Here is a 17,551-nt window from a genome sequence, read left to right as displayed (position 1 = left end):
TCATTAATGATTCCTTTTATATTCTACAAGATTATATCTACTTACTACCTTAAGAAATAGAATAAAGATAAAATTTACTTAAACTATACACTAGTTGTTCCAAATATCAATATAGCCATGTAAACAGGAGTTTTAAAAGGTAATCTGAGCCCTGGCTGGTGTGGCTCAGTGGACTGAGTGCCAGCCTGGAAACCAAAGGGTCGCCAGTTCAATTCCCAGTCAGGCCACATGCCTGGGTTGCCGGCCAGGTCCCCAGTAGTGGGAGGGGGACATGAGAGGCAAGCACACAATGATGTTAAAAAAAAAAAAAAAAAAGTAATCTGAATCCTAAGTTCTGGAAAATCTAATTACCTCAGTGATAAATAGCTGTTTAATAAAACAGAAATAGGTTAAGTATTAAATAACAATGTAATTATTTATATTTATTTGTGAAAACAAAATGTGTACTCTTTTTATATGTAGTAATTACAGAAGTATGGCTGCTTAACCCCATTAATAATATAATATCAAGGGACAACTAGAAAACAAATACTTGACACTTTAAAAATAAAATTACTTTATGGTAAATTTTATGTTATAGATATTTTATAACAAAGAATAACAGAAAAAGAAAGAAAAAACAAACATTGCTCAAGAAAGGAACAGTGTACTTTTAGCACTTTCCAGATTATTTAGTTAACCCATGAAGCTGTTAGGCTGAGAAGAAAGTAAGTTAAGCTACATACAGGTTTTAATGTGATGTTATTTTTTTTAATTAAAAAATTTACATTTTAGACCAAAAAGACCCAAGCAAGTACCCCACGTTCAGTGACTGATGGTGGTGACGACCGTGATGACAACAGAAACCAAAGGAAGCATTTACTCTGTGCCAGGTACTAGTCTCAACCACCTTCCACAGGGATTAACTCATTTCATTCCCACAAAATACCTAGTAAGGCAGATAAATTATATGCTGATTTTAGAGATGAGGCAAATCAAGTACATGATGCTTGTTATAAAAGTTGCCCAAGTTTCAAAGCTAGGAAACAGCAGAACCTGAAATGGAACCGGGAAGTCTACTCGAAGCCACTGCCCTTGACTGACAGACTTTTGCATTACAAGGTATTTCAAGTGTTAAGAAACAGAACGTTGTGAAGCTGACGCCCCCTCTGTACTGACTGCTTTACCCCTCTTTCCCAGCCCCAGCTAAGCAACCATTATGATGAGTGTGGTGGTAAGTGTTCTCTATTATACAGTGTTATTTCATAATTGCTTTTAAATCATATATTTTTTTACATTTTTTAAACTGGTAAACTATATAAACACATCAAATAGTACATATTCATCTGTACCTTTTTAACTCACATAGTATGTAGCTGTAGCTCATTTATTTTCACTGCTACTTTTAAGTACTCCATTATAGGAATAAGTCATCTACTTTTGAAACCACGTAAAGCAAAAATGTAATTGTTATCTCTGATCTAAAATCCCACTATATCCTCTGTAATAAGTCCAAATAAGAAAAAAGCTGTAAGTTACTCAACAGGAAGCACTAACAACAGAATATAAAACATTAACTCCCGTTACCTCTGTTAGTGATCTTTATATTTGGTAACTTTTGAAATTTAAATAATGCATGTATAATTCTTACCAAAATGAAGTCATTTTCATTTAAAACATCATCTAATTTCCTTGATCTACATAAATACCTAATTTAATTTGTTTACTTTTTAAAGGAAAGGAAATGAGATACTTATGTGGAATTAAATAGATAAGAATAAAAGAGTTTTCAAAGAATCTAAGTCAATACAGAACAAGGGCACGAAGCGTCACCAGTAACCTTTCTGAAGTCTGAAGGAGCGTGTGCAAGAAACCTGACTAGGAACAAGGTTTCATGTAACGGAATAGATCCACTTAGGTTTTAAAATTGCTATGATCTATTTCAGATATAACTGATTCACTGAGCCTAAATTTTTGAAGTCCTGATAACCTATATACATAAAATATTGTATTAGTAATGCTTTTGTAAGTACTTTCTAAATTTACCTTTTTCCTTTTCTGAAGCACATGATTAGGCAGTAGTTCATGGAGTTGCTTTCTTTTTACATGCATTGCAGCAATTTTCATGTCCACCTCAAACATCTTGCTGTTTATTGCTTGCCTATAAACTACACAATTAGGAAATCGTTACAAGAAATAGAAACATTTTAACAAAGGCAGTTAAACTCACCCAGGAGACGCTATTCTAAACAGGGATCCTTTTCACAGCAGTACTTCATACATGTAAAATTACCAGGTGAGAACCTCTCTCCACTCTGACAAGTCATGGCCTGAGCGAACTCCAAGCCCCTCCTATCACAAGGTCACTATCATAATGAATAAGAACACAAAATTTATGAATTCCTCCAATGTAATAACTCAAAGAGATAAGCTTTAAGAGTAACTCTTTAAGAAACAGCAAAATTGGAAAAAAAGGGATTCTTAAATCCATATGCTTTTATGCTCCCAGTAAAATGTTAAATTCTATTCTAAGTAACAAATGCAGCAAAAGTCAAACTTATTTAAATATACCTAAAGATACCTTTTTAAGAATCTGCAAGATAAAATTTTAAGACAATAGCATATTTTCTACTACAGAAATAAATTACACAGGTCACAGGAACAAAAATAATATGCTAAAATAAGTAAATCCAAATAATTTAGCTCCAGATGGTGCCCAAAATGGAAAAATCCATTCACTCAAACAACAAGTATTTACTGATTGGTTCTCCTGTATCACTCTGTTCTAAACACAGAAGATATATAGCATAAGAGACCAAAATACCTTCACAGAGTCTACAGTCAGGAGAGAAAATATAATGAACTGAAAAAAAGTTAAGTAAATAAAAGTCATCCTGTGAATGCAGGGGTTAGGGGCAGCAACCTCCTGGGAAGTCAAAAATCGGAACATAAATCTAGTCAGCCCTCCACATACAATTCCCAGCCAGAGCTGACCTTCGAACGTGGGTTTGAACTGTATGGGTCAACTGGAAAATTCTGCGTATAACTGGACCTGACCTCTCAGTGCAAACCTGTGTTGCTCAAAAGTCAACTGTACTTCCTATCAGGTGGCAATAGGTGCTATGGACAAAAACTGAGTAGGGAAGAAAAGCAGCTCAGCCTGGAAACTAAGATTGCACCTGAGTGGGGACTTGAATGAAAGTGAGGAAGTGAGCTGACAGTGCCTGGTGGAATAGCATTCCAGGAAGGGCAAACATCAAGGACAAAATGTCCTGAGTGGAGAGCATGCCTGGAGTGTTTGAGGAACAACAAAAAAAAGGCCATGGGGAAGGAGGAAAAGTAGAGATCAGTAATCCTATATCTGCAATTCTAAAATCCCAAAAGCTCCCACCCGACACAGACGCTTTCGCTAAGACTGGCACCAGAACTCATCTGCCAACAAACCCTGATCTGAACTGTCTGTAGCTATTGGTCGCTACCTGTGCGATGTGACTATCAGATGGTTCCCTGCAGAAATGTCACTGTCTTTGACTACAAGTGCTGCTTCAGGCCCTGAAATGGTACTAACTTTGATACCTTTCTGGTCCCAAGACACATGGATAAAAAATTCTGAACTTGTAATAAAATATGGGGTCAGATATAATGGGAAGGTCAGATCAGGTAGTCTTGCAAACTGCAGTAAAGACTTGGACTTTTATTCCAAGTGACATGGATAGTCATTATAGGTTTTAAACAGGCGAGATATGATTTCGCTTAATATCACTTTGGATGCTAACCGCAGGAGCTGAACTTGGGCACGGGCAGAACAGGGATCCTATAGCAACAGCAGTAATCCAACTAAGCAGTGATAAATGGCCTGGACTAGGTTGACGACAGTAGAAATACCAATTAGCAGAAATCTCAATGTATTCTGAAAGCACAGGCAAAACAATTTTTTAATGAATTTATATCAAATAACATCATTTCACGATACTGTTGAGGAGGGGAAAACAACTGATTCCTAGCCAGGATCGCCATCCGTGTGGAGTCTGCACGTTCTCCCCATGTCTGCATGGGGTTCCCCCCACATCCCAGAGACGTGCAGTTGGGCAAAAGGCAGATCCAACTGTCCCAGTATGAGAGACAGCGGGTGTGTGTGTGACTGCACCCTGCAATGGAAGGGTGTCCTGTCCATGCAGGTCCCACCTTGTGCCCTGAGCTGCCGGGAGAGGCTCCAGCCACCAGTCACACTGAATTGGAATAAGCGGAAATAGGTATCTGACTTGGTTTTATTAATCTTTCTTAAGTGTATGGACAGCTCACATTTATTTCGATGTCTAATATTACACGTGTTTAGGATCCTTATTTCAAAATTTGCTGATATCTCTGAGACCAGAGTTGTGCCACAGGAACCTAACTCACGTTTACATCAATTAGCCTATGGTTAAAACTGGCTTCTTTATACATCATTTCATTTCAAGCCAGTTTCCAAAAATCTGTCAAGGACCCTGAGGACTCACTATTTGAGAAAAACTAGAGAGAAACAGGGGTCCAAGTTTTCTAGCTCGAACAACTACAAGAATATAGTTGCCAAAATCCGAGATCAGAAAGATTTGGAGAAGTTGGAAGAGACTGGAGGTAAGTTTTTGAGTTTTGAACATGCTGAATTTGTTTTATTACAAAATCCCCAAAAGTATTCCATTAAAATTTTTCAAGATACAGGACAAATAAATATTTCCTACCCCCAAAACCTGAGAGTTCCTTGAAAATCTTGATGGTTCATTAATACAATCTTTGATATAAACAGCTCAGCTGAGATTCAAAGTACAAAACAAAGTTTCTAATTCAAGTATCTTTATAGGATTTGTTAGTTCATAAAGAGTTTAAGTTGGCATCAGTTTTTACTTCGGGAACCAACACTTCTGTGGTGTTAGGCAGGCGGAGCAATTGCCCTCTAACTCACACCCTAGAAAACCTGTGTGAGGACGTTGGCTGTCCCAGTAACTGAGGGTTATTACTCACTACGGACACTTGCTATCCTTCCATGAGTTTCTCACAATGAAGGACTCTACCCTGTCCCACTTACATGCCTGAAGATAAAAAACACACTTATCCATCATTTGAACCAAGAACTCAAGTCAATTCTACATAAAAACATGAAGTATTCTCAGTCTGGGTTTTCCAGGGATGCAGCCACCAGGTATGTCACACTGCTATGGACCCACAGCCAGGTGTGACCACCAGACTTAAGTGTTATCTTCCAATCACCGTACCTACACATTTACATACTGAAATACACAGCATTTTCCTTTATTTTTCCTCTCCACTTAGAGTATGATACTGACTTTTTAACATATTATACCACTTTGTCTCTCCTTCTCCAAGTGAAAAACTTGTGATGTTAAATCTCAGTCTCCTTAGAAGAAAACTCCTTAATGAGGGAAGGTAAAAATGACACCCACTAAAACTTTTTTAAAGCAGAAGGAAAAGGAGAGATGCTTGAAAGAAAGATTAGTCCCTAAAAAAGATGCAGTTTGTCACCGTCTCTAGGCATATGCTCCAGTCCCTGGGAAAGTGGCATACAATACAGCCTTAGCTTCTGCCAACCACATCTCCCACTCGGTCTTTCAACCGCACTGCCGACTGTGTCTCAGGGCACAGGCCACTCCGAAAGGGACCTCTAATCCCCCTACCACCCCCCATGAGTTAACACCTGCGTCTACATTTGACAGAGAGGATAAATGTCCTTAAAGTCACCAGAAGTTTAGCTTCATAAATTTCTAGGGCTCAAGATCGTTACTAAGGCGGTCAGACATGGACTCGGTCTTCTGGATAATCAAATACGCAGGTAGTTTCTAGTAAGTAATTGTGGACAAACCAAATTTAAGATGGTTCTACTTAACATTAGGTGTACCAGAACCGAAAAAAAAAATCATTTATCTATTAGACAATACTGAAACTAATTAACTAACCCAAAAAACATTAAGATTACTTTGATAATTACTGTTCACTATTCCCAAATGTAACAGTTACTACAAACATCACATTACACACGAAGACAAACCCAAACGTCCTGATTACCCGAGCAGAGATGTACCTGTGTCTGTGAAAGACTGAATGTCATAGGTGAGGTCAACACTGAGATTTTCAGAGTTTTCGGTTTTTTTAAACACTAACCCAATCACCCACATCGTGCGAAATTCTTCCCTGAAAAGTAAGAAGAGTATTACTATAGTTTATCAGGACTTCATAAAAATACAGTTATCGAGGCGGATGACAACCTGAGATATGTGGCAAAATTTGAAATACAAATGCATGAGCAAACCAAGTGAAGTTCTAAGCCCAAACTCCATCGAAACTCAAAGCCCTCCCACACAGCTGCCCTTTACGTTTCTGTTACTACAGAAACACTCTGAGTACTAGGACAAATACACTTATATTATCCATGTACTGACAGCCAGCTTTCTTAATGATGACCCTAAAGTACTAGACACACTGCAAACGAAGAAAAATTATGTTCAAACTAATGAAGGAAAGGGAATTAACATATTGCAGACAATTGTGAAATGAGAAAGGATGTTCTAGATATAAAAATTTACCTAGAACTTTACATTCCTTAAACTTTAAATCTCACTTGAGAGGGATATAAGGGATTAAATGGCAATGGAAAAAAACCCATAAAGACTAAATTAAAAAATGTCAATTGAAAAGGACCAGAAATGTGACTGCAGCATGGCGACTGGCACAGGGGTGACCAGCTACCTCTGACCACTCAAGGGCACATCTACTGAATGGATCCTATGGTCTTTCAGTAATGAGACTGCAGCAGCAACAAAACTGTAAAAAGCTAAAGTCACACTTTTTTACATGATTACAAAAGAAAATCATCTGGATAAGTAATCGGAGTAACAGCTGTTCTATTACAGCACAATCCTAAATGATCCACTCGTATCTTCAATCTTTCTTTAATGCTGTTTTATGTTTTGTAATAAAGCTCATTACTAAAATTCCCTTCACCCTCCAAAAGCAACAAAACACACACAGGCAAAGTAGAATCTCAGATAATACAGCAACAGGCAAACCAGAAATTGACCTGTAAAGGACACTTGAAAGTAACAAGTGAGCCTGCTTTTAATATATCTTCTCATTGGTCCAGAATACATCACAAACCAGATTTTTACAAGGTCGAATCCAAGTATGTTATCTTAAAAACATTAATATAAAAAGCAAAAACTGACGTTTGGTGTAACATATTCTGATTACCACTGTACAAAACAGGACGAGAGAGAAATCGTAGGAAATGCCAACGGGCAGATGTGCAGAAACCGAACTCCAGTTAAAAGGCACCCATCCATTACAGACTACTAGTCATTGCAGTGGTAGACTCTTCTCAAGGAAGAATTTTTCTCTCCAAAGATTCTGACTAGGAAAACGTACACTATAGATCTCAAATTGGTTTTGAGCCATATATACATTAAAATAGCGAGCTGTTATTAAAATTTACCTACAGATGCTTCTACAAGTAAAAGCTGAAAACGGGAAGAGACCAGATTAAATCAGAAGAGTGCTTACTTGTCAGGACTTTCTTTGGGCGCTGGAAATGACTGGGGGTTCACATGAGCCAGTGTAATGAATTCATTCTTCTCCAAACTTCCAACCAAGATTCGGATTTTTGATTCCACCAAGCCCACCCTGAACAAATGTCACTTAGTATTAATAAAAATTCTGGTTAATTTAAAAAAGTGAAATAAAGTACACAAAATCAAATGTTTACGTTAAGCAGTATTATGAAAAAGCATACTTAAACACACAGGGGGTAGTTCAACTGTCTGGACCCCATAGATAAAACCAAAGCCTTATGCTCCACCCAAAAATGCTGAAGAGAAAACAGGGGGAGAGAAGAATCAAACCACATTTCAAACTAGGAAGTTTACAAAAGATTATCTTAACAAATATTTAAAGGGAAAAAATGAGTAAGCTAAACTAAAGCACTTTTTTTTAAAGCACTTTAAACATACGGGTAGGAAATGACACATGGATAAGGCAAACAACAAAAATCAGGTGCGTATGAATCCCAAATCCCCACACGTCTATTGTAAGGGCAAAGCTCCATCATGAAAAAAACCGAACTGAACGTTCTAAGGACTTCCCCCTCCTCCTGTGTTCTGTGGCTATCTGACTCATTTCGCAGCTTTATTTTTTCTGTAAAGTCTAATCTTGTACTCACCATTCTAGGCGCTGCTTTTCTGTTGGTGCACTTGCTAGAAGTACAATATAATGCCTTTGAAGATAAAGACAACATGCTATTTATTTTATTTAAGTGCTTTATGCTGGATATTAAACCATACTATAATAAGCTTCACGAGTTATACATCGGCATCAATTTAGCAAGGGGGGACCGCAATCTCAGTATGTACATAAAATCACAAAAAGCTAAATCCCCAACTTTCTGTAACTACTGGCAAGTCTAATTCCTCTGAAAAATAACAGTGTTATGAATCGTTACCCAACAAGCAGCGTTACTCCAGAATGCCGCACACACATGAACCGACACTCTGGCTCCGTGACTGCGGTGGGCTGCTCTACCTACTGAGTCAACCAGCTGCTCGCTCCCTAGGACATGACCTGCCGGACCACCCAAGCAACAAGGTTGCAGCCACAAAAACAGGATCACTAAGTATACATATTACACAGATAACTTCAAAAATACTTATCAAACACATCATGCTTTTTAATGCAAATTTAAAGGTAGCGAAAATTAAACCCAAGTTCATTAACACTGAAGTTAGGCCTCATGACTTCTCTCAAGTACCTGAATAAATTTTTCTAACAAAGCAGCAGATGCCACTAATGTGAGGGCGTCAAAAAAATCTCACTTCTATGCAGATATCAGTCCCATCGAAATGAGAGAAACAGCAAGTCTTAATTTCAGAAAATACCATCATGACCAAGTATCTCCTTTAAGTCATTTTAAATAAACTGTATCTCAAGTATAATTCATATAACTCAATTTCTTGGGACTGAAAAAGTTCAGTCCAATAATATACTCTTCTACAGAATCCATTTTAGAGGTGATGGAAGCCAAACTTCCCAGCGCAACTTTACCTCAAAAAGCAAACTGACACCACTGTCTAGTGTAGATACTGGTTTGAGAAGTCAGAGCTAGACCAAAGATTTTAAGTTCCTTTATTCTTTGAAAAGGCTGAAAGCTTTACATTATCTTTCACGTTTTATAAATGAGACTTCTGGCCAAACGCAAATGTATGACCTGGACCCAGAAAAAAACTAGCTGCCTCGGTCCAACTGGCAACCTCCACCCCCTCCCCCCCAAAGGCATTCAGGCAGGGACGCTGAAGATTTGGCAAATTCAAACATTTTTTAACCAAACTCCCTTAAAACAGACCATTTGATTATTTATGCTCAAAAGTATTTGAAAGAAAGAATTTTCCGATTCTTCACAGCTGCGTAACCCAGACCTAAGCCTCTCCTGGGTACATCTGTATGGTGGGCAACACGGGTCTTAACGGCTCAGGAACTGTGCAGTTCAAAGGAGTCAACTTCCAAGTATTTATAAATACTCAGCAACGGAGGTAATATATACGTACGAGAACATCTAGTCAGATAGGTGAACACGAGGTCCGAATCCACACAGACTCGCAGCAATACTTCCTTCCCCAAGTTTAATTTGTTCGGCATCATTTGGAGCAAACCAAACACAGTTGACCCTTGAACAACACAGGTATGAACTGCACAGGTCCACGTACATGGATTTTTTTCCAGTACATACTGTAAATGTATTTTCTGTATGACTTTTAATAACGTTTTCCTCTAGCTTGCTTTACTGTAAGGCTAGAGTACACAATACTTAACACAAAAGACGCGCTTATCCGTTGTCAGTGTTATCGGTGAGGCCTCCAGTCAGCAGTCTGCTATCGGTAGTTAAGTTTTGGGGAGTCAGAAGTTATACAAAGATTTCCAACCACCTTGGGATTTTGATTCTCTAACCTCTGCATTTTTCAAGGGTCAATTGTATGTAGAACAAGCACAGATGGCCCAAATAAATCACATGGAAGCACTTTTTAAAAGCTCATGCATTTTATATACACAGAAATCTACTCCAAGAGCATAAATGCTCTTAAATCAAACAAAATCGTAGTAATATCAGTAACCTGATTTCCAGCTCTCTGGGAAATGGAAACTGGGCACAGATTTAAAAAGCAAAAACGGTAAGGTAGGAGGAGGAAGAGCTCTCTGACAGTATAACTTACAACAGGAGACAACAGAGTATACAAAGCAAGCGTGCATAAAAAAAACTCAAGAGTTGTCTGGGTTCACCTAGTTTAGGGACAAAACGTGCCTTCTCTAACTCGCTTTACCACACCATGAAAATGGACATTCTTAATGACCACCTGAGTCTCCAACAAAAGCTTAAATGATGTACAATGTTCTCTATCTACTAAGGCAAATATACAACCCATTTAAGTGTGACTTTGTTGTCAAAGTTTCAGGTTTTGAAGCTTAAAGAGGTCAACTTTGGTTCTTATTGAAATGGAGGGAGTGTATCTACTCTGAACACTGTTCACATACAAATGCGTTCGTTTAAACACAGCTGACAGTGTTACATAGCGAGTATTTATGCTGAGGTTAAATGTCATTTACTCAGCCACATTTAAGCATATTTTAAGTGGTAGAAATAAAATATTTTTTTAAATATTTAATATTTTTAAAATATTTTTTTAAAAATAAAATAAAATACGGTAACTAATTTTAATAGAAATAACCTGCTATTAGGAACTATTTATAAAACACTCATCCATCTAAGAAACTGAAAAAAAAGATGCAGACTCAGTTTAAGTTTTACAAATCGGAATTGGTAATCAGTTCGTCAAATCCGTATCAGAGCACAGAGACTAAGTGGTACTTGTAATTTTGACTACTGTGTTGCCGTTCCAAAGCACGTGACCCCCTATTTCACACTGCCACAGTTGTGCCTACGAGGCTCAGATGCCTTCAAGAGACATTTCCAAGTCTTAATGTAACAGTGATTAATCTGTCCCTAAATTGAAAGATTATCAACTTCCAATAATAAATTTAAATATACCCCATATGAAGTAAAGCCTATTTAAAAACTCCTAAGAACACTTAATTTAGTTGCTATTACTACTTAATAATTCATTGCCCCCCACAAACATCCTGTTAGTCAGTTTCCTGGCCATTTCATCACATTAGTATTTTACCTGGGTAGACCACAGCTCATATATGCGCAGTGAACATTTAGTTATCTCTTAGGCAAAAAATCACACAATTCCATCTTTAAGTAACTGAGGACCAAGTTACAGTTCACTGTTCTTTTTAAGTTTTTAAAATATTTTAAGGCTAACATATTCTATACATGTATACTCCTTGAAATTATAAATTGTTAATCTTATACCTTAGAGAACATTCTGGCTTTTCTAATGCCTTCCCTTGTTTCCTAGTGAAATGAAACACCTGAAATAAGTATTCGTATCTCCTTTGTCAATAATGATTAAGTGTCAATTTGAGTATCCCTCAAGGGAAACCTTAAAAACATATTTTTGTAGGCCTATTTAAAATTTCACAAAGCAATGTTACCCCTTTTCACAAGGAACACTGATCTCTCCTGCAAGATGATTTATCTTAAAAAGACAAGACTTCCTCTATGGTTCCCTCCCTTCCAAGAATGGCAGGCAGGTAGGTGACACAATTTAAAATCCTAGACATAAAAGATATTCGCAGGATATACTTCAGGTAAGGTTTAACCAACATGGACTCAAGGAAAAACTACGAATTTCAATTTAGTTGTATAGCCAATCTTTGGAGTACTTCTTATGTTAAAAAGAAAATTTCAGATATGTCAATACCTGCAGGGGTGTCCAACCTTTTGGCATCTCTGGGCCCCCCTGGAAGAGTTGTCTTGGGCCACACATGAAATACACAAGCACTAATGAAAACTGATGAGCAAAAAAAAAAAAAAAAGGCTTTAAGTACATTTACAACTTTGTGTTGGGGCTGCATTCACAGCCATCCAGGGCCACAGGTTGGACACAGCTGCTGAGTTTAAAGTCTAATAAAAGTATTAAGTAGAAATTTAAGGAGGAAAACTTTTGAAGAAATACAATTTGCTATAGATAAAATTAGTCCGTTACCATGTTTTAAAATCTAGACTCACAGCTGAAATTTTTTTCTGATATCATTTCCTGTTTGTTGCTACATCCTTACATCTAATTATGTTTAAAGTCGTTTGTGATAACCTAAAATGATTTGCTTCAAGGGAATTCAGCAAAGGGAGTAATCTATCTTTTCATCAGTCAGTTGAGCTCACAGGTACTATCTGACACAGACTGCAAACAACCTAAGTTTTAAAAGATTAAGCAAGCTTTAAAAAAACCTTCCAAGTTCTAGCAATACAAATTTACTTAAATGAATAACACTATCAACATTTGTTCAATTTCAACAATAATCTTTCTTAAAGTGAGGGAAGACATTTAAGTACTTTAAAATATTTTATTCTACCCACCTCTCATCCTTTAGGGAGGTGAGATAGGAAAAAGAGTTAATCTAGTTTCATTTTTGATTCTCAGGGATTAAGAGATGCTGATGCTTTTCTACAAAACCAACTGATTATTCTCCACAGAAGTAATTATGTACTCTATTATGTAGTTTTAAAGTATCAGAATGTGTGTTCATTAGTTTGTTCAAAAGTACTTCCTCAACATTGGCTCAAATAAAAAAACAAAGAAAAATTATCTGCCAAGTGGGAAAGCACAACGTATGAGGAGTAAGTAAGGAACAAGAGCGTTGTGTTAGGCTACTTCGATGTTTACTGACAAGGCAGTGCTCCCAGAACACAACAATTAAGCTGGCTCCACCATTGCTTTTCATGCAGAAGATACAGAAACAAAACACGGAGACGGCATGATGGTCATCATTCTCGTTTTAATCGGGGAAATAGCATAGAGCAACCTTGCTTCGATTATTACAAAAACACAATCCACAAGATCAAATGGTCAGGAAAGTTTCAAGCATTAAAGAAAAAAATTTTAAGTGGGACTTTGGCAAATTTTCAGCTCAGGGCAAATAAAAGTGCAAGTCCATTTTTTAAAAAAGATTTATTATAACTTACAATTTTCATCAAAACCAACACAATCAGGCTTTTAACCTGTACTAAGGTGTTAAACCATTATATTAAAACCATTAGTAAAAACTATTACCCCCACTTAGATTCCAAAAAAATTATTTGTAGAAATATTTGAAGGGGCTTTATTAACATTGGGGGGAAAGTGTAGGCCAATCCTACATACTGTAACTATTAAAAACATTTGACTATATATTGACATTTTATTAGCTTTGCCTATGTTATAGAGAATCTTAATGATAAAAAGGTTTCCAGAAATACCTGAAAATACTCAGTTTCGTAATAGAGAATATTAACTACAAATTTTAAACAGTTCACTCCTTTGCCACGATACACAGATTCTGAGATTGGATGAGGACTAGCATGTGCCTATGAATGATGATGCTACAAATGTGTTAACAGTAGATCAGGTACAGAAAGCAGCAAAACTAGTAGGGGCCATACTTTACCTTGACAGATAAAAAAATAAAGGGTTTAACTAAAAAAAGTACACCTTTTGTGACAAGAAAAGTTCTAAGAAGATGTTTAAAGGAAAATTCAAAACTCCATTAGTCTAGCAAGAAGAGATTTCACATATGCAAACATTACTTAAGAGAGCAACATGTCCGACATGCCTTAAAATACATACTTGTACTTTTGAAAGAAGTTTGGAGCTTCAAAAAGTTTGGACCACTCTCCCTTACTCAGCAAAATTTCATCTGTGATAGCAAGACCTAAATTAAAAACACATTAAAATGTTTGCATGGTTTGGTCTAACAATCTATAGTTTTAAAAATCTTAAACATACCACATGCGTTCACTATAACCCTAAAATAATTTTTTAAAAAAGCAATTTTAGTCTATGACTTTAGAGCATGAAGATTCTTACATACATACACTTTTCAAAAAACCTAGAGAATTTTTTGAGAGCCAGGTGTCTGGTAAATTACCATTATTCTAAAATGCCATGCTCGCAGAATGACTCTTCTCAAAACCTGAAGCACTGTAGTTAGCCAAGAAATTCTTCCCGAAAGCTTTTTGTCTTGTCTTTTTAGAAACATGCTTCCTGCTGATTCTAAATGGATAGCAACATCTTCCCATGAAGAGCCGGTTTAGACTAAAGAAATTTACACTTTCTGAGTCTGAAGCTGATCGCTGTACAGCGGATTCCACGGCCCAGACAGATGGCCATCAAATCAAACGATCCTGTTCCAGTAACTTCCCTCAAAAACTGTTTGGCAACAGCTCTTCCCTCAACTTAACAGTGTTACTAGGATTCAGAAACCTCTAAAGGTTTTTCCAAAATAATAGGTAGTTTGGACCCAATCCTGCCTAAAGCTCTTTCCAAGAACATAGCCTGCTAAATATATCTCCTGTCACCCAGTGGAGACAAACTGCAATAGCATTTAAACCTTTACACGGCAATAGTATAGCACTAAACCAGCCACTAAAGAAAGGCCCTGCTAAGAATATGGCTTTAAATACTGGTTAATCTTACAAAATGTAATAAAAAATAAATTGCCTAAAGGGAATTAAACTAAGTTTTTCAAGTCAATTCACAAATCTATATTGTAATCAATGAATAAAAACACTAAAATCCACCTCAGTGAATGCTTTCTTCAATTTAAACTGCAGACCCAACTACTGGGCCTACGACGGCTACGTAAACCCTCTGTGCAGAAAGGAGAGCAGAAGGATGACCACTTACCTTGTTTAAACTCCTCAACCATGACCATCCGTGTTGAAACGGACACATTGTACGTGGAGTTCTGTTGTGGGTATGCTGGTGTAATTATAGGCATAAGATGGTACCTATCACTGGGGTTTACCTACATACAATAACAGCCAATCAGTTTCTTCAAGTACATATGCAACAGATACTTGGACTTTTTACCCCTTTTAAAACTGAACCAATGATTAAATTTTATTTCATTCATAGCTGGAGTTGAGAAAGAAAACCATGTAAGGAGACACCGTTTTTAAGGAATTCTTTACAGATCAGGATTTGGTCTAGACGAACAGTCTGTCTCAACCATTCGGGCACGACTACTTTGGCAACCTTACTAGAAACAGTGTGCCTGTCGGGCAAAAGGGGTTCTGCTGGGGCAGCTATCGGTGTTCAGTCTTCCTTTTTCTCAACAAGAGAAATGGGGATGCACACTTTTGAGAATGTCATACTCCAATAGTCTGTGTAAAACAAACTTTAAACAAGATGAGAACTTAAGTTTTAATATACCCTCAACTTATAAAGACTAAGCTTAACTTACATAGCTTAATTTACATGGTGAAACTACATTATCTATATTGGTATCATTTTAAGAGATAATGAAATGATTTAATACTGTTCATCTTAATCGGTATACTAAGTATAAGTGGCATATTTCCATGAAGAAAATTATAAACTCACATTCCTCCAAAAATGCCTTGGGATTTGGAAAACTCAAATACATAGCTTAATTAACAGAACTTAAAACTGACAATATTTTTGATATTGTAATAAGATAGCGAAACAATGTAGAAAAATAGAATTTTATAAACCTATAAATCCTTATTCAAATCTAAGTATTTTACTAACAAAGTGCATGTTGTTGACATTTAAACTGAGTAAGCAGTAAAGATCGTAACTTCCCAAGCAGCAGAATGGAAGCTCTTCTTTAGCCCAATTGTGCTTTTGTAATCTGAAATACTCAAACCAATTTTTATAATTACATCATAGTAAAGTGATATTGCTTAGAAAGTACCTGTAACAAGTAAACATTAAGCAACAGTTTTCCTATACAACCCAATTTTAACAGAATATTTAGATCAAATAAAAAAGTACAGGGATTTTTAGTATCCTTTTATTTTTTTTTTAAGCACAAATGCCCACACAACTTTGACTTACAAGGTAGTTCTATATAAATTGTCAGTGAACTTGATATTATAAACTATGTACAATTAAATGTAGTTTACAGGGTACAGAATTATGCTTCTCACATCAGAGGACAATGATATTTGAGGTTATCTAAAAGAAAGTGTAATACGAACATGTCCACTCATATGCAGAAGGATGGATGGAAAGTCTCCCTGAAGTCTATGCAGATGGCTTTCACTTGTTATTGACAGTGTGAATTTGTAGGGGAAAAAATAATACACTAACCCTTGGGTCCCATACAGGCAAATTAAGATTGCATTCTTCAGGCTGTTTCAATAGCACTGGATTTGGCCATTCCCTGTTTGAAAAGATTGTAGCACTTGATAAGACTTGGATATTACCATCTGAACGAATTTTGTTAAACATACAGCATTGTGAATGTGACCCTCCTTCACTCCTCTTGCCCTCTTGGTACATAATCTTTTATGCCTGTTGATGTTAGACTACTGGAAATATTTTCTTCTATGAAATTATGGTAGCTTTCTCAGACTAAAGTCACATCTTCTCTGCCTCTCAAAGAACTACCCTAAGACACTGATATGTTCCTCTCAACCTCGAACAGGGTAAATCCCTCTTGAAAGACAAACATCCTGTCTTTACACTAGCTCCATCCAAAGAAACGAAAATGAAAGAGTAAACTCATTATAGGCAAAGTATAAATAACTATAAAAACTAAGCAGGAAAATTTCTCTATCTCATGACATAAAGGTTTTAAGCATGTGCAATAAAACTGTGACGTGAACACAGTATTTTCAAGATGCACCCTATGAATTAGCTACTTCAGTCCTTTACAGAAGAGATTAAAAACTGGGAAACATATGCTATCCATAATATCAAGGCTAACTTCTTAAAAATAGTATCTGCTATGTACGTGTAGCATTTAAGAAAAATTGTGACGTTTTAGTTATTCTCATCAGACCTGATTATATATGATTAAGTACTACCAACTCAGTAAATAATGGAATGTGTGTTAATTTTGCATAGGTCTACATTATCAACTGTATCCAAAAACCCAGATTTTTACAAAGTAACTACACAAGACTTTTTTCAGAGGGAGGAGACAAAGGAGTTGACTGTTAACAGGGAGGGAAGACAAATCTCTAAAATCAATGTGATTAAAACCAAGAACCCTAAGCTTCAGGGCCAAAACAACTACTATAAAGTGGCAATAATCTTTTATCTTACTTTTCTTAAAAGAAATGTTGATTGATAAACGTGAACATGCTGAGATGAGGAAACTTAAAAAAAAAAATCTCTGCAGGGTTAATGACTAATCTCAAAGGGACGGTCAACTGCTTTTTTCCAAGCACTTAACAGTTATTCTTAAAGCTTTTTATACATGTTTGTATCTTAATTATTTTATCAAAGATGAATGGGCAGCTAAAAGCAAAAAAAATCACAAGAATCTAAGGGCCTATAGATTTAGAAGAATTCGAAGAGTAAATGGTAGTACCCAAAGTAACTAATATTCCAGCCTATCAATTCATTGGATTTTACAGATTTCACACCTAAAATTCAGGGTTTATTTAGAGGGTAAGTTTATG

The 17,551-nt window shown here is 36.5% G+C and overlaps 1 protein-coding gene across 2 annotated transcripts in view; it reads right to left on the bottom strand.

Annotated features, from left to right (window-relative positions):
* PAPOLA (poly(A) polymerase alpha) overlaps positions 1–17,551 on the bottom strand; it is a 60,932-nt gene that overhangs the window by 16,556 nt on the left and 26,825 nt on the right. For both annotated transcript variants that reach the window (XM_024568106.4, XM_024568107.4), the window contains exons 10-16: positions 16,233–16,305; positions 14,802–14,922; positions 13,743–13,827; positions 8,186–8,239; positions 7,531–7,650; positions 6,056–6,165; positions 2,026–2,147 (exon numbers count right to left, since the gene is read on the bottom strand). In XM_024568106.4, coding sequence (XP_024423874.1) covers positions 2,026–2,147; positions 6,056–6,165; positions 7,531–7,650; positions 8,186–8,239; positions 13,743–13,827; positions 14,802–14,922; positions 16,233–16,305 — 685 coding nt within the window. The remainder of the gene's footprint in view (positions 1–2,025; positions 2,148–6,055; positions 6,166–7,530; positions 7,651–8,185; positions 8,240–13,742; positions 13,828–14,801; positions 14,923–16,232; positions 16,306–17,551) is intronic.

This window comes from Desmodus rotundus, chromosome 7 (genome assembly GCF_022682495.2).
Source record: "Desmodus rotundus isolate HL8 chromosome 7, HLdesRot8A.1, whole genome shotgun sequence".
In the NCBI taxonomy this organism is placed as follows: Eukaryota; Metazoa; Chordata; class Mammalia; order Chiroptera; family Phyllostomidae; genus Desmodus; species Desmodus rotundus.
The sequence above is the reverse complement of the archived record's forward strand: the minus strand, read 5'-3'. Positions and strand labels throughout refer to the sequence as shown.